Raw genomic sequence first — 25,253 nt, forward strand, 5'->3', positions numbered from 1 at the left:
AGCAGCAGGACTACTACAGGCCTCCTCATTCCACCTTCAACTTTGACCTCCAGTCTGAGCCCAGACAAGATTTTTCTCTCAATACCCAGGTTTTTCAGGGATAGGGAACTGCACAAAGCCTAGCTGAACATCAAAGGGCTGAGAGGGCCACTAGAGACTTTGGGGATCCCCTCAAGTTCCATAAAAAGTGGGAAATTAGGGTGAGAGTCAATCACGGAAACAGGTCTTTACAAAGAAGAAAAGTGAAAGCAGCCCTGGACTGGGAGCCCGGGTCCTGAATTCCAAATTTGCCCCAGTTACTAGCAGGATAGGTGACCTTGGGGAAGCACTTTCTCTTCTCTGGGCAGCAACAGACTTTTCAGTAACTGGTAGAAGCTGGACTCTATGTTAAGGCTCCAGTGTGCCGAAAAGGTGGAGGAAGCTGGGACGCTGGAGCTGCAATTGACTTTCCTGGCAGGTGGGTCCCTCTGAGCGGCTCCGGGGCAGGCGCCCAGGGCCCTGATTCTATGCCTAAGGGTGGGGCAGCAAGGTGCAGAGGGTGCGTTGTAGTCCCCCAGGAACCCCAACCTCTCCACCCCGCCTGTCCCAGCTGGCCTCTCTGGAATAAACAACCGGTGGCGGCCAGCGCGCCGCGGCCCGATTGCACCTCGGCCACGGAAATAAAAGCGCCTGCAAAAGCGAAACCGGGCTCCAGAGAGCTCCATACTGACGGGACCAGCCCCTGGAGCTTACGGCGTCGCCAAGCAGCTACCCACCGGGCGTGAGAGGGTGGGGAACTGAGGAGTCCCCGCTAGGGGTTCTGGAGCCTCTCCGCCCCCTGCCAACACCACGCCCGCGCTTATTTGCATTTAAAGAGAAACTCACCAAGGAAAACAGTGGGCGAGTCAGGAAACGCCTTCTCACCGTGGTGATTGGACCACACGCCTGCCAATCAGGAAGCCAATGCCCCACCCTGTGGCTGTGAAGTCCGGGGCGGGGGAGGGGTATGGGGGAGCAGTCCAGAGCCTGGGGAAGGGGAGCTGGTGCTGGAGGTGACTGGAGCCACGGCGGCGGCAGGGGCGGCGGTGGCGACGCTCTCAACCGTAGCAGCCAAGGCTCCAGCTCCAGCCAGGGCGGCGCAAGAGACAAAAACCGGGCTGGAAACCGGACCGGGCCGGGTAAGCATTGCGCGCAGCAGGAGCCTCCGCCTGCCCGCCCTACGGTGCAGTCTCGCGTGCTCCACTCTGGCCGCCTGGAAAGGAGCTCTAAGGGCTGGGCCGGTTGGCGTCCGGACCGCTCTGCGCTCCCCTTTGGAACCAGCTTTAAGGACTTTCTGGTGAGGGTCAGAGCCATATCCTCTGAGCGCTAGAGACCGCGGCTAGAGGTGGAAAAAGGAAGGCAGGCCAGCGGACTATCCTGGGCCATGCCTTGGGGCTCTCGGGGGAGGCAGGGGACGCAACCCGCACGTGCTGCCCTGTGGTCTCAGGAGGGGAGAAGCCAACCAGCACCCCCAGCGGTGCTTTTGTAGGCCCGGAGCTCTACAGCTTTGTTGTAGCACATTAGCTGGAACAGCTGTGTTAGACGAGTATCGCTCATCACAGCGACCCGGCTGCCGACCCTCCCCTTCCCGGCGCATCTCCTGCCTTTCCCTCTCCTCTAGGGACGAAGCCTACGCGCTGGCCTGGGCCCGACGGGTAGTTGCTTTGGCGTGGGTTGGGGTATCTACTTTGTCTCCTCCCTCGAGGAGCTCAGTTGGGCCTGTGGGCTGCTCACTTCCCTTTGGAACCTCGGCCTTGAGGCCCCAACCAGCCGCGCCCCCTGCTCCTAGGCTTCCGGGCGCATCTGGCGCCCGCCCCCGCGGACAGAGAGGCTGGCAACCCATCTCTCGCAGTACCTTGGGTTAGGGCAGCAGCTCAAGCTAGTCCTTGGGTTAGAGCTGCAAGGCCGCTTTGTCAAACTCCCCCTCGCCCCCGCGCCTCTCTCCTGTCCCTGCTCCCCCTCCCCCGCCTAGCCTCGCCTCCTGTCCCCTTGGAGGGTACTGGCCGCGCTTTTCTCTCCAACCTCTGGTTTAAAAATAGCGATAACCATGGTGTGATGTGGTGTGGTGTGTGTGTGTGGCGGGGGGCGGGGTGGGGGGGCGCGCGGTTCTGTGCCATAGGTCGGGGGAGCAATTATTGTAGTAGAGAAACAGCCATTTGGGTGTGTGTGAAAGAGCTAGAGAAGCAGCCAAATCCTCCAACTTCAAATTTACTGAAAATACCAAGCCTTATGGGCCGCTGTCATTGTCTGCTGCAGACACCTCTGACTGGTGACCATCAGACTTGGCCTAGGCTCTCCTGGCGGTGAGGGGCTGTGCTAGGCGTGCCACAGCTCAGGACAGGCCCTGCAGAGCCAGCCTCCATGGGCCAAGCTTGCCTTGGCATGGGCCACGGGAGTCAAGGTGAACCTTTGGCCCTCACACAAATATCTCCTGCAGCTTTACCTGCCTGCTGCATTCACATGGGCTTGATGGAGGGTCCTGCTTTGTTGGACTCCCCACCCACCCCTTGGGGAGTCCAGCAGAGCCCCCTCCCTCAGTTCAGCTCCCCTCATTTGGCCCCACCCACTGCTCAGTCTGAACGGAAGTGTGCCCCTTTCTGTGGACTCTAGGCCTTTCTGAGGAACAAGAGGGAGGGAGCTATCTGTGCTGTGCTTAGTTGCTTAGTCGTGTCTGACTCTTTGCCATGCCATGGACATAGCCCACCAGACATCTCTGTCCATGGGGATTCTCCAGGCAAGAATACTGGAGTGGGTTGCCATGCCCTCCTCAGAGGATCTTCTCAACCGTAGGATCGAACCCAGGTCTCCTGCATTGTAGGTGGATTCTTTACCATCTGAGCCACCAGGGAAGCCCAGGAGCTATCTAGGGACTTGAAAGGCTCTTCTTGGACCTTTAACACACCTCTGAGGGTGGGAAACTCTGAACACTACAGGTCCCTGGCAAAGCCTAGGTACCTATGAGAGGAGAAAATGAGACCCAGTAAATCCCTCATTTTAATGGAAGGCTAGCTGGGGACTTTTGTGACACTAGCAAGAACTGCAGATAGGACACTACAGTCACCTCCTCTCACTTTGACCACGCACCAATACAATCCCCTACTTACATCTGGGCATCTGTGGTTCAGAGCTAGACATGTCCTCTGCACTGTCTCAAACCAGCAGCCACCCAACATACCTGCCCTATATGACTCCCCTCCCCACACTCAGACTCACTCACCCTACAATGTTCAAATTCTCTTCCCTCCCAGCTCTGGGCCTATCTCCTTAGTGTCTTTCCATTTCTTGCAATCCATGATGACCTCTTCTTTCTCAGAACTCTGAACTCCTCCAGGCTACCTGCATCCCTTGGGATTTTCTGGCTTAGGAAACAAACTATAATTAAATTTCTCTGCCTCTACTTTGTTTCCCTGATACCATGGATGTCTGGGTTCTGCCCGAACTTCTTACAGGGGTAAATGAAACCTGAATCTCAGCCAAAGTTCCATGAAACCCTAGCAATGCATAGCCGTAATGAATGCTCAGGAAGGACTTAATGTCTGTCAAGCTTTGGAGAAGACCTTTATGTTCCCAACTGGCACTTGTCCTGATTCACATGAAAATGATTAGAAAAATGATACTCAAGTCTCATGTATTTATTGAGTATACATAATGAAGATTGAGAAGGGGAATGGGTTTCATCTACAATTTAAAAAAAATAAAGCACAATGTCTATAAGCTCAGGACCTGCATTGCCCAGTCCCCAGCTAATTCATGTATCTAGAGACACCTGCCATGGAGAGAGATGAGAGATCTGTGTGTACATGGGGTATTGTCCTGGGAAGCCTCCAGAAATTAGAGGGGTTTTGGTTAGGCAAAGGATAGTTGTATAAGCAAAATTAGGAATGAGAGGGAGTGGCTGGCAAGCAGGATGAGTGAAGTGACAGTCTTTTCTGGTTGAGATTGTATGGCTCCAAGGTAGAAAGGCCCCTTACAATCTCAACCAGAAAAGACCCAGAACTTCCAGATGTTCAAGCTGGATTTAGAAAAGGCAGAGGAACCAGAGATCAAATTGCCAACATCCGTTGGATCATAGAGAAAGCAAGGGAATTCCAGAAAAAAAATCTGCTTCATTGACTCTGCTAAAGCCTTTGACTGTGTGGATCGCAACAAATTGTGAAAAATTCTTCACATGATGGGAATACCAGACAACCTTACCTGCCTCCTGAGAAACCTATATGCAAGTCAAGAAGCAACACTTAGAACTGGACATGGAACAATGGAGTGGTTCAAAATTGGGAAAGAAGTACATCAAGGCTGTATATTATCACCCTGCTTATTTAACTTGTATGCAGAGTACATCGTGTGAAATGCTGAGCTGGATGAGTCACAAGCCGGAATCAAGATTGTCGGGAGAAATACCAACAGCCTCAGTTATGCAGATGATAACCACTCTAATGGCAGAAAGTGAAGAGGAAATAAAGACTCTCTTGATGAAAGTGAAAGAAAAGAGTGAAAAAAACTGGCTTAACACTCAACATTCAAAAAACTGAGATTATGGCATTCGTTCCCATCACTTCATGACAAATAGAAGGGGGAAAAAGTGGAAGCAGTGACAGATTGTATTTACTTGGGCCCTAAATCACTGGAGACAGCTATTGCAGCCATGAAATTAAAAGACGCTTGCTCCTTAGAAGGAAAGCTATGACAAATCTACATAGCATATTACAAAGCAGAGACATCACTTTGCCATAAAGATCTGTATAGTCAAAGCTGTGGTTTTTCCAGTAGTCATGTATGGATGTGAGAGTTGGACCAAAAGAAGGCTGAGTGCCGAAGAATTGATGCTTTTGAACTGTGTTATTGGAGAAGATTCTTGAGTCTTTTTGGACTGCAAGGAGATTCAACCAGTCAATCATAAAGGATATAAGTCCTGAATATTCATTGGAAGGACTGATGCTGAAACTGGAGCTCCAATACTTTAACCACCTGGTGCAAAGAGCTGACTCGCTGAGAAAGACCATGATGGTGGGAAAGATTGAGGGCAGAAGGAGAAGGGGGCAACAGAGGATGAGATGGTTAAATGGCATCACTGATGCAATGAACATGGATTTGAGCACACTCTGGGAGATAGTGAAGGACAGGGAAGCCTGGCATGCTGCAGTTCCTGGGGTCTTAAAGAATCAGACATGACTTAGCAACTGAACAACAGCAACAGCAAGGTAAAAAGGAAGCTGAGGCCCAGTGGTGTTGAGTTTCCCAAATGCCAGGTTGTGAAATGGGGTCTTATCTTGAAGGAATGAAGGAAGGGGCCATCAAAGATTGGGGAATTGGGAAGTTCTGATTTTTTTGTGTGTGCAGATATGTCACAATAAAACAGGATTTTAGAAAGGGTTTTAGAATGGGTTCTTAGAAAGGGATTGGAAGAGTGCCATAAGTTGGGCGTGTAAAAAGTCATCTTTGGATCTGGAAGAACTAGGGGAGCAGGCTGTCTCTAGAGGGAAACTGTATGTTGTCAGCCTCTCTGGTTTTGCAGGGGATCTTGTTGGGGCAGAGGGGAAGGACAGAGCCAGGATTCTATATACCAATGTGGTAAAGGCTGAGTGCCCCTTAGTCCTTTGCTGATCATTTTTCTCCCAGCTGGACAGGCCTTCAGGAAGCACCAGTTTGATCTCCTTTTCCTACAGACGGGAATCCTGAGGCCTCAGAAAGCAGCAGAGACTTGCTTAAGTTCACATAGAATTTAGGGAGAGACTTAGCAACTAAACACCACCACCAACAGCTGCCTCCTGTGCAGCTCCTCTTATCCACTATATCCATTCAGCATAAATCAGTAAAAATCACATGAATCAACCCTCTTCTTACCTCACCCATTCATCGAGAGTGAAAAAAAAGAAGCTTGGTTAGCTTTCTAGGAACTCCTCCCCTTTCACGTCTCTTGCTTTTTCAGTCTTGTTCTACAACCTGTCAGGGGCTGAAAGTTTCAGAAGAGAAGTAGTTGAAAAAAGCTGGCAATCCAGTGTTTCTCTCATAGTATAGTGGAGGTGTTAAAAATTCCTCAAGAACTGTTACATTTACACTCTCTGAACCAGAGGATGAAGGGAATGAGAGAAATAGCAACAAGTCTGGCTTTGAAGAACCAAAGAGGAAGAAGGGGCTAGAAGAGAGCTGCCTAGTGTTATTTCTTCAGTTCCCCTGCCTCAGATCCTGTCCAGGCAGATAGACTGGGTGGTAAAAGTAAAGCCCTTGGAAGAGGCATTTCATAGACATCCTGTGTCACTCATTCTTGGTTTACCCATCTCATGGCCAGGAAGTTCTTTCTCAGATGTAATCTGAGCCTCTCATGCTATACTTAAACCGTGTGTGTGTGTGTGTGTGTGTGTGTGTGTGTGTGTGTGCGTGTGTGCACGTGCGTGTGCGCAGTGGGGTTGAGAACAGCTGGCCACCATAGCTCTACTGCTTGACAATTCATGGCGATTTCATGGGCATTAAACCATCTCTTCCACCTTCAACTTCTCTGAGTTAAATAATCAGAGTCTTTCATGTCTCCTTGGTCTTATTTTTTAAACCTGTTCATGTCGCTAGCAAGGCAGGCAGGGAAACCAGAACCACTGCAGAAGTGCAGGTGCTAGCTGAGTGAGGGTACATTGCTCCCCTACACCTCCCCTTTTGGAATTAGAGGATAATAAGTACAATGAACAAAATGGCCTGAGGGAGTTTGGTGGAGTCAGAGGCAGGCATAATGGTGCTGCAGGCGGTGGGGATGGGGAGCTTTGCAACCTTTTGATCTGCATTTCTTATTGCAGAGACTTCACTGCTTTCATCTACAGTTTTTTTTTTTTCCCCTGCTGGGTTTTTAAGCAGATACTAACACCTCTTCTCTAGACAGTGCCCCTCAACTGGGGGCTGCAGTTCTTCTCCAGAGAGAGAGGGCTGGGCCTGGCCAGCTGTGGTCCCTCAAGAATCTGTACATTTCATATATTCATAGGCTAGGCCTAACACATTCAGAAAAGTAGAATGCTGGGTGGGCTTGCGGGGGGAGGGTAGAAGTGAGAGGCATATGGATTGAGGGAGGGCTGCAGTTCACCTCTGTTCTGTAGTGGGCCCACCAAGATAGGCATCCAGGCCTCCCAATGAAGCCTAGAACCCCCAAAATGACATTTCCTCAACATGACTCCTGATTCAGCAGCCACTGGAAAACTAAATACTGTCCTTTCCCCAGCTTCATGCAGCCTGGAGGAAGCAGATTCCCAGTCCAGTCTCCCATTTCTAAATGGGAAAACTGAGGCCCAGAACAGGGAAGTGATTTGTTTGCCAAAGGTTTCATAAGAACACAAAGTTCCTGGCCCTCAGTTTAATGCTTCTTCCTCTAAGCACACTGATCTGATCCCCTCCCAAACCTCAGTTTCTTTACTGAGGTCTCTCACTTGGGGTATGGTGCATATACAGGATATGGTACATATAGAGGATACCTAGGAAAGTCAGGAGTCTCCATTGTTCACTTGATCCAGCTGCTCCTCTGCAGGCTTTCTTGACTGCCTTATCATGTCTCTTTCCCTGGAGTTAGCTCCTCTCCTGTTCTTCATCTGAACAGAGGAAGAAGAAGGTATGTTGCCTTTGATCTCACGCTTGCTGAGTTAGTACTGAAATAATGGAAGCCTTATGATGCAGGCATGACACCTTTGAATACATTCCTTTCTAAGGCGGTTTGGGAGCCTTAGAGGAGAGTGGCAAGTAGGTGGTTCCCAGAGCCTCCACCATTCCAGGCAAGCTGGAGAGGCAGCCTCAGTAGCCTGAGGAGAAAGATGCTGCATCATGAAGTTTCACCAGGTAAGCCCATTTCCACGTAGAGGCAGAGTCTGAGTGACCATACCTCCTAGACTGGATAAGCCCTGTATATTTGGGGCTGAGGCTAAGGGGCAGAGAAGTGAGCCTAGGAAAGCTGCAAGCGACATGAAGAGAGCAAGTCTTGAAGGTCAGGCAAAGGGAGTTGGCCTTAATCTTGTAGGCAGTGCTGAATAATTTGTTAAGTCAAGGTGTGATGCACTGAAATCAGAGTTGTAAGAAGATGAATCTGGCAAGGGTGTGCAGGATGTATGAGATGGAAGTGGGGAGGCAAGGGGGTGGGATTTCAGTGCTGCAGCAGGAGGGACCAGAGGGAACGCTAAGAGACTTTTGTCATCCTCATCGCAGTAAGGGGAAATCTGAGGAACTAGAGTGGAGAAGGTAGCTGCAAGAGGCCCTATCACAAGGGCCCTTTATTGAACATCTACTTGGTACCTAGCAAGTAATCTATCTTTTATATTTATCATCTCTAATCCTTACTGTCTCCATATGGTAGGTAGCATTCTCTTCAAAAAGGTTAGGTCTCTTTCTCAAATCTCCAGCCTGAAAAGAATGAAGCTGGCATTTTAGTTTTGGGCTGATAAGCTCTAGCTGAATTAGAATTCAGTTGAACCAACATTGTTTGAGCTGCTGCTCTGTGCTAGATGTGGTGACTGCCGTATAAGATGAAGGAGGCTGCATTCAAGAGAAAAGAACAGACAGGCTGAGGCTGGCCAGAATGAATTACTCATGGCTGAATATGATCATTCATTTGAGGGGCTGGTGTTGAGGAAATGGGAACAGGGGCTAGAGGGCTCATTTTGGGGTCTATGCTGCATCTAGAGTTGGTGAGATGCCCCCCTTAAGAAGAGGTGCCTCTCAGGAAGGCTGCAAATTAGGGGAGGAGTGGTTGCAGGGATAGCTTGATTGGGGCTCTACCAGCAGCATTTACAGCTCTGCCAAAGAGTACCAAGCTAGACAGCCCTTCCTTCAGGTCCTAAAAAAAAATGGTTTTGAGAGTAGACTTGGTCTGTGGGCTTTAGAAATGTTAATTCAAATTCCAGATCTTGTAGGTCATTTTCCTTAAACAATAGCTCAAATTATTTTCATTTTGTCTTTACCTTTATGTTTGTCCCCAATGGCAGGTTTCTGTTTGGACCTTTGTTTTGGCCCCTCAAACTTATCTCTCAAGGAGAAGAGTAGAGGAACATGTTCCATGGTTTGGGAGTGGTGATAGTGGGGTTTCTGGATAAGAATAATAGCCACAGAAAGCTTTCTGGAATGTTCTAGGTGGGTCCAAAATAGTGGTAGCCAGTGAGGACTGGAAATGCTGAAGAGAAGGCTCAGCTGTATTGGTACAAGAGTGTGATGGGAGAGGAAGAGGATGGCTCTTGCAGGTGTGAGGGCAACCTGCACAGTCCTCACTCTTAAGTCATCTTCCTTGATTATGGGCCAGCACAGTGCAGCAGAATGGCATAGAATTGGGACTGAGAGGCCTGGAAGTTAGTGTGGCTCTGTCATCATCCCACTGTGTGACCTTAGGCAAGTCTTCTCCCAAGCCTAAACAATTTCCTTCTCCATGACAAGGACTTAACATCTCCTAAGGCAATGGCAACCCTCTCCAGTATTCTTTTTTAATGTATTAATTTATAATTGAAGGATAATTATAATATTGTATTGTTTTTTGCCCTATATCAACATGGATCAGCCATAGGTATACTATGTCCCTTCACTCTTAAGCCTCCCTCACACCTCATCCCACCCCTCTAGGTTGTCACAGAGCCCCAGTTAGAGTTCCCTGAGTCATACAGCAGATTCCAGCTGGATGTCTATTTTACATATGTTAGTGTGTGTTTCCATGCCACTTGATCCATTTGTCCCACCCTCTCCTTCCTACCACGCTGTGTCCATAAGTCTGTTCTCTATGTCTGCATCTCCATTGCTGTTGTGCAAATAGGTTCATCAGAACTATCTTTCTAGATTTCATATATGTGTGTTAATATATATTTGTTTTTCTCTTTCTGGTTTAATTCACTCTGTATAATAGGTTCTAGGTTCATCCACCTCCTTAGCACTGACTCAAATGTGTTCCTTTTTATGGCTGAGTAATATTCCATTGTATATATATGTACCACATCTTTTATATCCATACATCTGTTGGACATCTAGGTTGCTTCCATGTCCTAGCTACTATAAATAGTGCTGCAGTGAACACTGGGGTACATGTGTCTTTTTTAATTATGGTTCTCTCAGGGTATAGGCCCAGTACTGGGATTGTTGGGTCATATGGTAATTTTATTCCTATTTTTTAAGGAATCTCCATACTGTCTTCCATAGTGGCTGTATCAATTTACATTTCCATCAACAGTGCAAAAGGGTTGCCTTTTCTCCACACTCTCTCCAGAATTTATTGTTTGTAGATTTTTTGATGATGGCCATTCTGAGAGGTGTGAGGTGATGTTTCATTGTAGTTTTGATTTGCATTTCTCTAATTATGAGCAATCTTGACCATCTTTTCATGTGTTTTATTAGTCATCTTTATGTCTTCTTTGGATAAATGTCTGTTTAGGTCTTCTGCCCACTTTTTGATTGGATTGCTCATTTTTTTCTGGTATTGAGCTGCATAAACTGCTTGTATATTTTGGAAATTAATTCTTTGTCAGGTGTTTCATTTGCTGATATTTGCTCCCATTCTGAGGGTTGTCTTTTCACCTTGTTTATAGTTTCCTTTGCTGTGCAAAAACCTTTTAAGTTTAACTAGGTCCCACTTGTTTATTTTTGTTTTTATTTCCATTACTCTAGGAGGTGGGTCATGGGACTTCCCTGGTGGCTCAGTGGTAAAGAATCTGCCTGCAATACAGGAGACCCAGGTTCGATGAGTTGGGAGTTGGGAAGATCCCCTGGAGGAGTGCGTGGCAACCCACTGTAGTATTCTTGCCTAGAGAATCCCATGGACAGAGGAGCACAGCAGGCTGCAATCCATTAGGGTCACACAGAGTCAGACAAGACTGAAGTGACAAAGCAGCAGCAGCAGTGGGGGGTGGGTCATAGAGGATCTTGTAATTTACATCAGAGAATATTTTGCCTATGTTTTCCTCTAAGAGTTTTATAGTTTCTGGTCTTACATTTAGGTCTTTAATCCATTTTGAATTTATCTTTGTGTATGGTGTTAGGACAGAGTAGGCAATGGCAACCCACTCCAGTACTCTTGCCTGGAAAATCCCATGGATGGAGAGGCCTGGTAGGCTGCAGTCCATGGAGTCGCTGAGAGTTGGACATGACTGTGTGACTTCACTTTCACTTTTCACTTTCATGCATTGGAGAAGGAAATGGTAACCCACTCCAGTGTTCTTTCCTGGAGAATCCCAGGGATGGGGGACTGTGGTGGGCTGCCATCTATGGGGTTGTACAGAGTTGGACATGACTGAGGCAACTTAGCAGCAGCAGCAGCAGCAAGGTGTTAGGAAGTGTTATAATTTCATTCTTTTATAGATAGCTGTCAAGTTTTCCCAGCAGCACTTATTGAAGAGACTGTCTTTGCCCCATTGTATATTCTTGCCTCCTTTGTCAAAGATAAGTTGCTCACAGGTGTGTGGGTTTATCTCTGGGCTTTAGATCTTGTTCCATTGGTTTATATTTCTGTTTTTGTGCCAGTACCATACTGTCTTGGGGTTGAGAAGATGGCAACCCATCTTCTAGTATTGTTGCCTGGAAATCCCATGGACAGAGAAGCCTACAGCCCATGGGGTCACAAAGATTTGGACATGGTTGAGCGACTGAACACACATACCATACTGTCTTGATGACTATAGCTTTGTAGTATATAGTCTGAAGTCAGGAAGGTTGATTCCTCCAGTTCCATTCTTTCTCAAGATGGCTTTGGCTATTCAGAGTCTTTTGTGTTTCCATGCAAATTGTGAAATTATTTGTTCTAGTTCTGTGAAAAATACCATTGGTAGTTTGATAGAGATTGTGTTGAATCTATAGATTGCTTTGGGTAATATACTCATTTTCACTATATTGATTCTTCCAATCCAAGAACATGGTATATTTCTCCATCTAATTGTGTCATCTTTGATTTCTTTCATCAGTATTTTATACTTTTCTCTATACAGGTCTTTTGTTTCTTTAGGTAAATTTATTCCTAGGATCATTTCCTTAATTTCTCTTTCTTATTTTTCATTGTTATTATATAGGAATGCAAGGGATTTCTGTGTATTGATTTTGTATCCTGTGACTTTACTAAATTCACTGATTGGTTCTAGTAAGTTTCTGATAGTATCTTTAGGATTTTCTATATATAGTATAATGTCTGCAAACAGTGAGAGTTTTACTTCTTTTCAAACCTGGATTCCTTTTATTTCATTTTCTTCTCTGATTGCCATAGCTAGGACTTCCAAAACTGTGTTGAATAATAGTGACAGGAGTGGGCACTGTTGTCTTATTCCTCATCATAGAGGGAATGCTCTCAGTTTTTCACCATTGAGAGTAATATTTGAAGTGGGTTTATATGGCCTTTATTATGTTGAGGTAGATTCCTTCTATGCCCATTTTTTGAAGAGTTTATATCATAAATGGGTATTGAATTTTGTCAAAAGCTTTCTTTGTATCTATTGAGATTATCATATGGTTTTTATCTTTCAATTTTTTTCTTTTATTTTTTAAATGTATTTATTTTAATTGGAGGCTAATTACTTTACAATATTGTGGTGGTTTTTGCCATACATTGACATGAATCACCCATGGATGTACATGTGTCCTCATCCAGAACTCCCCTCCCACTTCCTCCCCATCCCATCCCTCTGGGTTCTTCCAGTGCACTGGCTTTGAGTGCCCTGTTTCATGCATCAAACTTGGACTGATGATCTATTTCACATATGGTAATATACATGTTTCAATGTTAGTCTCTCAAATCATCCCACCCTTGCCTTCTCCCACAGAGTCCAAAAGTCTTTTCTTTATATCTGTCTCTTTCGCTGTCTCACATATAGGGTCATCATTACCATCTTTCTATATTCCATATATATGCGTTAATATACTGTATTGGTGTTTTTCTTCCTGACTTACTTCACTCTGTTTAATAGGCTACAGTTTCATCCACCTCATTAGAACTGATTCAAATGCATTCTTTTTAATAGCTGAGTAATAATTCCATTGTGTATATGTACCACAACTTTCTTATCCATTTGTCTGCCGATGGACATCTAGGTTGCTTCCATGTCCTAGCTATTGTAAATAGTGCTGCAGTGAACACTGGGGTGTACATGTCTCTTTCAATTCTGGTTTCCTCAGTGTGTATGCCCAGCAGTGGATTTGCTCAGTCATATGGAAGTTGTATTTTCAGTTTTTTAAGGAATCTCCACACTGTTCTCCATGTGGCTGTAGTAGTTTGCATACCCACCAACAGTGTAAGAGGGTTCCCTTTTCTCTACACCCCTTCTCTAGCATTTATTGTTTGTAGACTTTTTGACAGCACCCATTCTAACAGGTGTGAGATGGTACCTCATTGTGGTTTTGCTTTGTATTTCTCTGATAATGAGTAATGTTGAGCATTTTTTCATGTGTTTGTTAGCCATCTCTATGTCTTCTTTGGAGAAATGTCTGTTTAGGTCATTGGCGCATTTTTTGATTGGGTCCTTTATTTTTCTGGTATTGAGCTGCATGTGCTGTTTGTATCTTTTTGAGATTAATTCTTTGTCAGTTGTTTCATTTGTTGTTATTTCCTCCCACTGTGAAGCCTGTCTTTTCATCTTGCTTATAGTTTCCCTTATTGTGCAAAAGTTTTTAAGTTTAATTGGGTCCCATTTGTTTATTTTTGCTTTTATTTCCAGAATTCTGGGAGGTGGATCATAGAGGATCCTGCTGTGGTTTATGTCGGAGAGTATTTTGCCTATGTTCTCCTTTAGGAATTTCATAGTTTCTGGTCTTATGTTTAGATCTTTAATCCATTTTGAGTTTATTTTTGTGTATGGTGTTAGAAAGTGTTCTAGTTTCATTTTTTTACAAGTGATTGAACAGTTTTCCCAGCACCACTTGTTAAAGAAATTGTCTTTTCTCCATTGTATATTCTTGCCTCCTTTGTTAAAGATAAGGTGTCCATAGGTGCATGGATTTATCTCTGGACTTTCTATTTGGTTCCATTGATCTATATTTCTGTCTTTGTGTCAGTACTATACAGTCTTGATGACTGTACCTTTGCAGTATAGTCTGAAGTCAGGCAGGTTGATTCCTCCAGTTCCATTCTTCTTTCCCAAGATGGCTTTGGCTATCTGAGGTTTTTTGTATGTCCATACAAATTGTCAAATTGTTTGTTCTAGTTCTGTGAAAAATACCATTGGTGGCTTGATAGGGATTATATTGAATCTGTAGATTGCTTTGGGTAGTATACTCACTTTCACTATATTGATTCTTCTGATCCATGAACATGGTATATTTTTCCATCTATTTGTGTCATCTTTGATTTCTTTCATCAGTGTTTTATAGTTTTCTATATATAGGTCTTCTTTGTTGCTTTAGGTAAATTTTTTCTTAAGTATTTTATTTTCATCACAATGGTGAATGAGATTTTTTTCTTTAATTTCTCTTTCTGTTTTCTCATTGTTAGTGAATGGGAATGCAAGGGATTTCTGTGTGTTAATTTTATATCCTGCATCCTTGCTATATTCATTGATTAGCAATTTTCTGGTAGTGTCTTTAGGGTATTCTATGTAGAGGATCATGTCATCTGCAAGCAGTGAGAGTTTTACTTCTTCTTTTCTGATCTGGATTCCTTTTTTTTCCTTTTTCTTCTCTGATTGTCGTGGCTGAAACTTCCAAACCTATGGTGAATAGTAATGGTGAGAGTGTGCACCTTTGTCTTGTTCCTGACTTTAGGGGAAATGCTTTCAGTTTTTTGCCTTTGAGGATAATGTTTGCTGTGGGTTTATCACATATGGCTTTTATTATGTTGAGGTATATTCCTTCTATGCCTGCTTTCTGGAGAGTTTTTATCACAAATGGGTGCTGAATTTTGTCAAAGGCTTTTTCTGCATCTATTGAGATAACTATGTGGTTTTTATCCTTCAATTTGTTAATATGGTATATCACATTGATTGATTTGCAAATATTGAAGAATCCTTGCATCTGTGGGATAAAGCCCACTTGTTCATGATATGTGAGCTTTTAGATGTGTTGCTGAATTCTGTTTGCTAAAATTTTGTTGAGAATTTTTGCATCTATATTCATCAGTGATATTGGCCTGTAGTTTTCTTTTTCTGTGTTGTCTTTGTCAGGTTTTGGTATCAGGGTGATGGTGGCCTCATAGAATGATTGGAAGTGTCCCTTCCTCTGCAATGTTTTGAAAGAGTTTTAGGAGGATAGGCATTAGCTCTTCTCTAAATGTTTGATAGAATTCTCCTGTGAAGCCATCTGGTCCTGGGCTTTTGTTTTTTGGGAGATTTTTGATCACAGCTTTAATTTCAGTGCTTGTAATTGAGTTGTTCATTATTTCTATTTCTTCCTGGTTCAGTCTTGGAAGACTGAACTTTTCTAAGAATCTGTCCATTTCTTCCAGGTTATCTATTTTATTGCCATATTGTTGTTCATAATAGTCTCCTATAATGCTTTGTATTTCTGCATTGTCTGTTGTAACCTCTCCTTTTTCATTTCTAATTTTGTTGATTTGATTCTTCTCCCTTTTTTTCTTTATGAGTCTGGCTAAAGGTTTGTCAATTTTATTTATCTTCTCAAAGAATCTGCTTTTAGTTTTATTAATCTTTAGTATTGTCTCTTCATTTCCTTTTCATTTACTTATGCTCTGATGTTTGATGTCTTTCCTTCTGCTAACTTTGGGTTTTTTTCTTTTGTTCTTCTTTTTCCAGTTGTTTTAGGTGTAAAGTTAGGCTGTCTATTAGATGTTTTTGTTTGTTTGTTTTTTGAGGTAGGATTGTGTAGAAACTTCCCTCTTAGAACTGCTTTTGCTGCATCCCATAGGTTTCGGGTCATCATTATTTCACTGTCATGTTTTTCTAGGAAGTTTTTGATTTCTCTTTTCACTTTTTCAATAACCTATTTGTTGTTTAGAAGTGTATTGTTCAATATCCATGCGTTTGTGTTTTATACAGTGTTTTTTTTTTTTTTCTCCTGTAATTGATACCTGGTCTCAATGTTGTGGTCAGAAAAGATGCTTGATATGATTTCAGTTTTCTTAAATTTACTGATTCTTGATTTGTGAACCAGGATGTGGTCTATCCTGGGAATGTTCCATGTGCATTTGAGAAGAAAGTATTCTCCACTCCAGTATTCATGCCAGGAAAATCCCATGGACAGAGGAGCCTGGTGGGGTACAGTCTATAATGTTGCAAATAGACATGACTTAGTGACTAAACAGCAACAGCAACCAGGCCTGATTAATGGATCACTGGGAAGGAGAAATGGGGGTGAGTGAGGAAGTGGGAAATATTTTGTAAGCTGGTAAGTACCATGAGTGCTTCCCTTGTGGCTCAGTGGTAAAGAATCTGCCTGCCAATGCAGGAGATGTGGGTTCTATCCCTGGGTTGGAACGATCTCCTAAAGAAGGAAATGACAACATACTGCAGTATTTATGCCAGGGGAATCCCATGGGCAGAGGAGCCAGGCAAGCTACAGTCTATGGGGATCACAAAAGAGTAGAACATGACTTAGTGATTAAACAACAAGTACCAGGAGTGGATGAAGGACATTTGTTGATTTGAATTTCCTTTGCATTGGTACTTTAGCTAAGTTTGGATTGTTGACCTTTCTGGCTTGGGCTAGAGAACCTGGCTAGTGGAGATTCGCAGACAAACCAGAGCTGTTAACCAGTCGCTGATTTGAGGAAACATTTTGGGCCTCCAAAATCAAATATTGACTAAAAGAACAACTGAAGCCTCCTGTGAGAAGAAATGAAGGCTCCTTAATTTACCATTTGTGAAAATTGAGGTCCAAGAAGGTTTGGTGACATACCCTTAGAGCCTGGGAAGCACTTTCGTCAACCCTGACTGAGGTAGTTTTGCTGCTAAAAATTGTCCAACTATAGTTTGAATAAAACGGAGAAGGCAGTGGCACCCCACTCCAGTAATCTTGCCTGGAAAATCCCATGGACAGAGAGGCCTGGTAGGCTGCAGTCCATGGGGTCGCTAAGAGTCAGATACAGCTGAGCGACTTCACTTTCACTTTTCACTTTCATCCATTGGAGAAGGAAATGTCAACCCACTCCAGTGTTCTCGCCTGGGAATCCCAGGGATGGGGGAGCCTGGTGGGCTGCCGTCTATGGGGTCGCACAGAGTTGGACACAACTGAAGTGACTTAGCAGCAGCAGTTTGAATAAAATATATATAAAACTAGTTGCTATGTTTTTGAGCCTCTGTTATATAATGGATTTTATTTGTTACTTTATATATATCAGATTTTAATTCCTTAAAATAGCTTTAAAAGGTAGGCATTTTTAATAGCCTCATTTTCCAGTTGAAACCGAAAGAACTTGCTGGATTTCCCCCAGGTAGGGAGAGCTGATTACAGTGCAGAATTGGCTGACTCTCAGGAAGTGGGGGGAGGTTGGCTGGACTTCCTGTCCTTATTACTCCTTCCTTAGACCACCTTCCACTGCATATACAAGTGCAGGATGCACCCAGAGTGGGCTTGCTCCCAGGAAAACTTCTTGGAGGAGGTCTGGGAAACTACAACTGGTTGAGGCCATGCCTCTGGAGCTACTGCATAAATCCACACACTTCTTCCCTGAACTCAGCCTTCTCTAAACTTGGCTGAGCTGGCCCCAGGAAATAGGGCTGGGAGCAAAATGTGCAAGACTCACTGCAGCTGTTTCCCCATTACTGAGATGGATTCCTGGGGCAAATTTGTGACTGGTCTCTTGCTGTATTTTGAGAGGAGAGGAGGAGGAAGTAGCTCTGACCTAGCCTTCCACTGGTCTAAGAATGGCCTGAGGCTGGCCTCTCTGGAGCAGGGATGAACACAGTCCAATTCCTGCCATGCTAGCAATAGCTTCAGCAAGTGGCCCCTGCCAGGGATCACAGAGTAGCCTTAGAGTATTCCCTCACCCACCAGTCCAACTGAAACTTAGATAGGCATGCAGTTTGAGAAACCTTAGGGTGGAGAGGCTCTGCACTTAGCAGGACTACTTTCTTGGCCGAAACTAGGAAGGGAGCCAGCCTCAGCCTGAGGGAGCTGCAGAATCTGTCCCTTTGCAGTCCCCTTTGCAGTCCCCTTTGCCTTCTGCCCCACCTCACTCTCCTGAATTGTGGTCCCGAGCAAGGGTAGCATAGCCCACTGGGAAAGGACAGCATTGGGACCTGGTGAGGTAGTAAGGAGTATGAAAAAGAGGCCTGAGTCAGATGGCTAGATGGGGCTGGGCTTAAGGGGCACTAGCTACAGGTGATTCCTGCCAGCTTCTGTCCTACTACCTTGTGGGAGACAGAGGGCAGAGACACTATGGGTGGGGTACCTGGCTCTGGAAGGGACAAAGCAGGGAGGTAGGAGACAGCATAATTTCAACTCTGACCTTTACCAGCAAAGATGGCCCTGGGCCTAGTTAGGAGGAGGACCTGAACCTGGGGGAAGAGAATTTGATTCCCAGGGATACAACCCTGCCTAGTTCACCCACTCCCACCACATATACAGAAGGCTTTTTAAATTGCCCTTAACAGAAGACTTTGTATAAATCCACAAACGTCTTTAAAATCCCTTAACACTTGGCTCTTCCTCAGCATGGGCCAAGGCAGCTGGTTCCTTGGACTTCCTGTAGTTGAATGGCTTTCTCAAATGAGTGGCCTTTTACACATGGTCTCGACTTAGTGACTAAACAACAACAAACAGCTACTTCCTAGGAAACTGAGATCTCACTTATATAACAGAAATGCCAGTCTTTCTCATTTGCTTTGCACTTTACAGCTTACAAAATGCTTTTGGCATTCATTGTCCCATCTAACCTCACATCACTGCAGTCGACCACAGATAGATAAGCTATTTTGATCTCCATTTCACAAGTGCTCAAGGCTTAGATGGATGCGTTGGCATGATCTGGAACCCAACTCTGTGGGCCATGGCTCCTTCCACAGCATACTGCTGATCCCTATTACAGAGAAGGGGACAATATAGAGAGCTATGGGCTGGCCTCTGCTCCAACAGAGCAAAGAAGCAAGGGTAAGAGAAAGCCCAAAGGGACTACCCTCTAGCCAAGGCATTACAGTTCTATAAAGCAGCCCTGTTTGAGATTCAGTTTGCCTAATTCTTCTGTTTGCAGGAATTCTAGCTCGAAAACCCATAGGACAGTTAAGCCTTCAATTCACAAGGATGGGTAAGCCTATAAGGTTTTTGACTTAGCCTTTGGTTTTCCTTGATGTCCAGCCACACTTACTAGTCTTGCCCATCCTTTCCTCTAAATAATTGACAGTTTCACTCACTCCTGTCTAAAAAGGCCCAGATTGAATGCCTCCTTTTCAAGGCATTCTCTTTTCTGAGCCCAGAGATTATCTTTTTGCCTTTCAAGTTTATCCTGGGATATGATCATAAGTTATGAAGAGTGATATTTCAGCACTCAGCTTAACCAGTAAGGAGGGCTCTTCTCTAAGGTCTGCATCATATTGTGCCTTCAGACTGTTATATAGAAGATTCTCTATCTGTTAGCCTAGAAGCTTCCCAAAAGCAAGGACTGGGGTTTTGAACCCTTCTGGCAGCACTGAGCTTAATAATTATCATTTAACCAAGTGTTCTAGTGAGGTTCCTTTCAGTAATTCCACAGAGGGGAATAGAATTTCACTAACAACTCCACTTATTGCCACCCCATCTCCTCAATACCCAAACCATAATGACAACATTGTCAGTAATTTCAGGGCTGAGATAAAAACATCTGTGCTTTGGAAAGTGAAGGACTCAGATAGATGATAGGGTCCCTATTCCCTTTAGACCCCAGGGCAGAGGACTCGGAGTGTGTGTGTGTATATCATTGTGTATTTGAGGGGTAGCACTGTTTATTGTGGTGCTATCAGTTGCAGGGCTGAGCTGGAACAATGCCATGTTAAACTATGTCACACAGAATCAAAACACAAAAACCTAACCTGAGCAAATTGCAATACAGATTTCTGCAGAGAAGAGATCAGATAATGGTATTTTTTTCTCTTATTTTGGTGGTAAACAAACATTATCATGCTACAAGTTTAATATTCAGTTCTGCAGAGTGCTTCTGAGGGAAGCTTAGATCACATTGATGAGTCAAGTGTCAGGCAAGCATGTCACAAGGCACAAAATTACTATTTGCAAAACAAGATCAGGGCTCCAGGAAGATTCTGCTAATGTGGTCAGAGGATAGAGTGTAGCTGCTAGGCTCTCTCCACCCCCAGAGTGCTAGTTCTTAGTTTCCCACTGTAGGTGAATGTGAGAGTGTTTTTACTGTGGCAGCCAGTCACAAGGCTGATGTGCTGGCCAGCTACTCTTAGGACAACAGTGTTGCTTGCCCCTCTTTCTTTCCCTCTCTCTGGCTCCCAGCAGCTATTCTGTCTCCCTTCCCTACCCAAGCTCCTTAGGTGCTGGTGGCCACCCTGCAAAGAGAAGACAGTGGTGAGGGGCTTTCCAGGGAGGGGTCACTAGGCTTTAGCAGGCTGGTCACTGATCCAGCTGTTAATCAGCTATAGTCACTGGAATGGATACATCAGACCATGGGGATGGGGGTGGGGAGGGGGATATGTTGGGATAGGTGGTGGCTAGCCTTTCTTTTTTTACTATCTCTGTGACATTTGGCTATTTAGAGGACTGGGAGCCTAGACCAGAAGGGTGTGTCTTGCATCAGGTTTGTTCATTGAAATAGCTGTTCAGAGCCTAACTGACCAGGGACATGAGTCGTGTTGAGTTGTGACTTCAAGGAGTTCCCTTTCTAGATAGGAAGTTAGATGGGTGTCAAAATAATGAAAGGACCAGAGAAGAAACAATCTGTCTCATGGTTCTCATGGTGGTTTCAGTTGCAGAAAGTGAAAGTGTTAGTTGCTCAGTCATGTCTAACTCTTTGCAACCCCATGGACTGTAGCCTGCCAGGCTCCTCTGTCCATGGAATTCTCCAGGCAAGAATACTAGAGTGGGTAGCCATTCCCTTCTCCAGGGTATTTTCCCAACCCAGGGATATGAACTTGGGTCTCCTGCATTGCAGGCAGATTCTTTATTCTCTGAGCCATCAGGGAAGCCCCTGTGGACCACATTAAAATCTGTTACCAGCAGAACAGTCACTAGAGAGTCTAGGTTAGACCTGTCCCTCACATAACCTCTATGAGAGGGAGGTATTTCTAGGCCTCTTGGACAGAGTATACTGAATCCCAGAGAGTGCCTTGCCCCAAGGCTATCATGCCATCTTAGCTGATTCTGTACTGCAGCTCTGGAATGTGGGTCTGCAAGGCTCCTGTTCTGGGCTTTTGAAGGTCTGAGCATGGTCCTACAGGCAATTTAGGTAGCCTGAAGGAAGAAAGTGAAACTTCAGGTCTACTTTTCTACCCAGTTCCAGGCAAAATGTCAGTGAGAGCTCTGGCTAATATGAAATTGAGGACTGGTTCTTACAGAACCCAGTGAATACTTAATGGGCTGTTTTTGCCAGCTGCTTTTCAAAACTTCTGTGTCATTAGAGCTGACTTCCCCTCCACTTCCTACACCACCCCTCCTGTGGCCAATAGCACCTGGGCCTTTTTCATATCTGCAATTCTCCATGCCCAGTGTGCTCCCCTGAACTTAAGGTGACCTGAAGTGAGTAGACCCAGTAAACGGGGTAGGGATCATGGCTGCCTGTTGCTCAGTATATGGTTTTGCTGCTTTGTGGCCCAGAGGGGTCTGACCCAGAAAGCCAGCATATGGAGTGCATTAAGGTTTTCCCTACATTTTCTTTCTTTGTGGTTCAATTCAAGCCTGAAACCACAGACACCTGTGAAAACAAACCCAGCCTGGATGCTTGCTCACCAGTACTATCTCTCTTTGTCTCTCTTATCTTCAGCCCCAGCTGTGATGCTTCCTGACTGATGATGTTATAACAGTGCCAAGAAGCCAAAAGGCTGCATTTTTTAGCTGAATACACCTGAGTTTTCCCCATCATCATGGAGACCCAAAAGGATGAAGCTGCTCAGGCCAAGGGAACAAGAGTCTCTATGGATACCCAGGATCAAGGGACAGAGAAAGGGGCCAAAAACAAGGCCTCTGAGACAACAGAAAGGCCCACATCAGAGCCACCCTCATCTGGTCCAGGTAGGCTGAAGAAAACTGCCATGAAACTCTTTGGTGGCAAGAAGGGCATCTGTACCCTGCCTAGTTTCTTTGGAGGGGGACGAAGCAAAGGTTCTGGGAAAGGCAGTTCTAAGAAGGGTCTTAGCAAGAGCAAGACCCACGATGGCCTGAGTGAAGCAGTCCATGACCCTGAAGACATTGTCAGTGAAGGAACCAGCCTCTCCTTACCTTTGCCTGAGTCATCATTCCGACTTCCCAGCTCTCAGAGTGTCCATGGGTCTTTGGAGACAGACTCCAGATGCAAGAGGTCTGTGGCTGGAGCCACAGAGAAAGCTGGGGCTGAGAAGGCTCACTTTGTGCCCAAGCCAAAAAAAGGCCTGAAAGGTTTTTTCAGTAGTATCCGGCGTCACCGGAAGAGCAAGGTCTCTGGGCCTGAACAAAGCAATCCAGGAGCCAAGGAGTCTGAGGGGGCCAGGGCCAGGCCTCATGAGTATGTGAGCTCAGCCCTTCTGTCACACACTGATGAGGTCTTCCAAGCCCCAAGAAAAGAAAATGCCAAATCCCAAGATGTCCCTGGGCCAAAAGTTTCTTCAATATCAGAGACTTCTCTGGCAGCCACTGAGAAAGCAGCCTTTAAAGATCCAGAAAAAACCTTGGAGACCTTTGTCTCAGCACTCTTGCAGCCCAAACCTGCCCCTGAAGCCAGTGGCCCAGAGGAGCTGCATAGTCCAGAAACAGGGGAGAAGCTTGTGGCAGGAGAGGTAAATCCACCCAATGGCCCTTTAGGGGACCAGCTGAGCCTCCTCTTTGGGGATGTCACATCTCTGAAGAGTTTTGACTCACTGACAGGTTGTGGTGACATAATAGCAGAACAGGATATGGATAGTATGACAGATAGCATGGCCTCTGGAGGCCAGAGGGCCAACCGAGATGGAACCAAACGAAGTTCCTGCTTGGTAACCTACCAAGGAGGGGGCGAAGAGATGGCCTTGCCTGATGATGATGATGAGGAAGAAGAGGAAGAGGAGGTGGAATTAGAGGAGGGAGAAGTCAAGGAGGAAGAAGATGATGATTTAGAGTATCTGTGGGCAAGTTCCCAGATGTACCCAAGGCCCATACTAAATCCAGGCTACCATCCCACCACATCCCCAGGCCGTCTTGGCTACATGCTTCTTGACCCAGTTAGGTCTTATCCTGGCTCAGCCCCTGGGGAACTTTTGACTCCTCAGAGTGATCAGCAAGAGTCCGCCCCCAATAGTGATGAGGGTTATTATGACTCCACTACACCAGGACTTGAGGATGATTCAGGTGAGGCCCTGGGGCTTGTCCGTAGGGATTGCTTGCCCCGAGACAGCTATAGTGGTGATGCCCTCTATGAGTTCTATGAGCCAGATGATAGTCTTGAGAACTCCCCACCTGGGGATGACTGCCTTTATGACCTCCATGGTCACAGCTCTGAGATGTTTGACCCCTTCTTGAACTTTGAGCCCTTTTCTTCCCCTCGGCCACCTGGAGCAATGGAGACAGAGGAAGAACGGCTAGTGGCCATCCAGAAACAGTTGCTATATTGGGAGCTACAGCGGGAGCAGCGAGAGGCCCGGGAAGCATGTGCCCAAGAGGCTCACACCAGAGAGGCCCATGCTCGAGAGGCCCACACCCGGGAAGCTTATGTCAGAGAGGCCCGACCTCGAGAGGCCTATGCCAGGGAGGCCTGTGGCCAAGAGGTCTGTGGTCGAGAGGCTCAAGTCCGAGAGACCCAGGTGCGGCAGGAGAAGCCCATCATAGAGTATCAAATGAGGCCTTTAGGCCCATCAGTGATGGGTCTGGTGGAAGGGGCATCAGGGACCTCTCAGACTTCCCACAGAGGAACCACATCAGCTTTCCCTGCCACTGCAAGCAGCGAGCCAGACTGGAGGGACTTCCGTCCTTTGGAGAAGCGTTTTGAGGGAACCTGCTCCAAGAAAGATCAAAGTACTTGCCTGATGCAACTCTTCCAGAGTGACGCTATGTTTGAGCCAGACATGCAAGAAGCAAATTTTGGAGGATCTCCCAGGAGGGCCTACCCTACTTATTCACCCCCTGAGGAGCCAGAGGAAGAGGATGTTGAGAAGGAAGGGAATGCTACTGTGAGTTTCTCTCAGGCCCTCGTGGAGTTCACCAGCAATGGGAACCTCTTCTCCAGCATGTCTTGCAGCTCTGACTCTGATTCATCCTTCACTCAAAACCTTCCTGAGCTGCCTCCCATGGTGACCTTTGATATCGCTGATGTGGAACGGGATGGGGAAGGCAAGTGTGAAGAAAATCCTGAGTTCCACAATGATGAAGACCTTGCAGCCTCCTTGGAAGCTTTTGAACTGGGCTACTACCAGAAACATGCCTTCAACAACTGCCACAGCCGATTCTACCAAGGCCTACCCTGGGGTGTGAGCAGTCTCCCTCGATACTTGGGACTACCTGGCATGCACCCTCGTCCTCCACCTGCTGCCATGGCCCTCAGCAGGAGGAGCCGCTCCCTTGACACTACTGAGACCCTGGAGCTGGAGCTCTCCAATTCTCACCTGACCCAAGGCTATATGGAGTCTGATGAGCTTCAGGCCCAGCAAGAAGATTCAGATGAAGAAGAGGAGGAGGAAGAATGGGGCCGAGACAGTCCCCTATCTCTCTATACTGAACCTCCAGTAACCTACGACTGGTCTGCCTGGGCTCCCTGTCCTCTCCCAGTGGGGCCTGGCCATGCCTGGATAAGTCCTAGCCAGTTGGATGGGCCTTCTAGCCATCCATTTGGGCAGGCAGTCCGTTGCATATCTCCTCTCACCATGTCAATGTTGCTCTCAGTATCAGGGCCAGAGCCAAGGGCACCTGGGGAATCCAAGTCTCAGCTAGCTCGGCCTTCACACCTACCCCTGCCCATGGGCCCTTGTTATAACCTCCAGCCAAAGGCCTCCCAGAGTGTGAAGGCCAGGCCTCAAGATGTGCTGCTCCCTGTTGATGAGCCCAGTCGTTCCTCCATTTCTGGAGGCTTCAGCCCCAGCCCTGTGCCCCAGGCCAAGCCTGTGGGCATTACTCATGGCATCCCTCAGCTGCCCAGGATCCGGCCTGAGCCCCCAGAGCCCCAGCCCATTCACTATGGGGCTTCCAGCCTTGACCTGTCAAAGGAGAAGGCTGAGCAAGGTGCCTCTCTCCCCACCAGCTGCTCCTCCACTGCTATGAATGGGAAATTAGCTGAGTAG

The 25,253-nt window shown here is 46.1% G+C and overlaps 1 protein-coding gene across 1 annotated transcript; it reads left to right on the forward strand.

The window, feature by feature from the left end:
- The first annotated feature begins 1,069 nt into the window (after positions 1-1,069).
- AMER1 (APC membrane recruitment protein 1) lies at positions 1,070-25,253 on the forward strand. The gene is made up of 2 exons (XM_052663626.1): positions 1,070-1,157; positions 21,797-25,253. The coding sequence occupies exon 2, from the start codon at positions 21,897-21,899 to the stop codon at positions 25,251-25,253; it is 3,357 nt and encodes a 1,118-aa protein (XP_052519586.1). The 5' UTR covers positions 1,070-1,157; positions 21,797-21,896.

This window comes from Budorcas taxicolor, chromosome X (genome assembly GCF_023091745.1).
Source record: "Budorcas taxicolor isolate Tak-1 chromosome X, Takin1.1, whole genome shotgun sequence".
NCBI classification, from domain to species: domain Eukaryota; kingdom Metazoa; phylum Chordata; class Mammalia; order Artiodactyla; family Bovidae; genus Budorcas; species Budorcas taxicolor.

What these genes read in the sequence shown, in the direction of transcription:
- AMER1 (XM_052663626.1), top strand. Translation starts at nt 21,897, where the DNA reads ATGGAGACCCAAAAGGATGAAGCTGCTCAGGCCAAGGGAACAAGAGTC.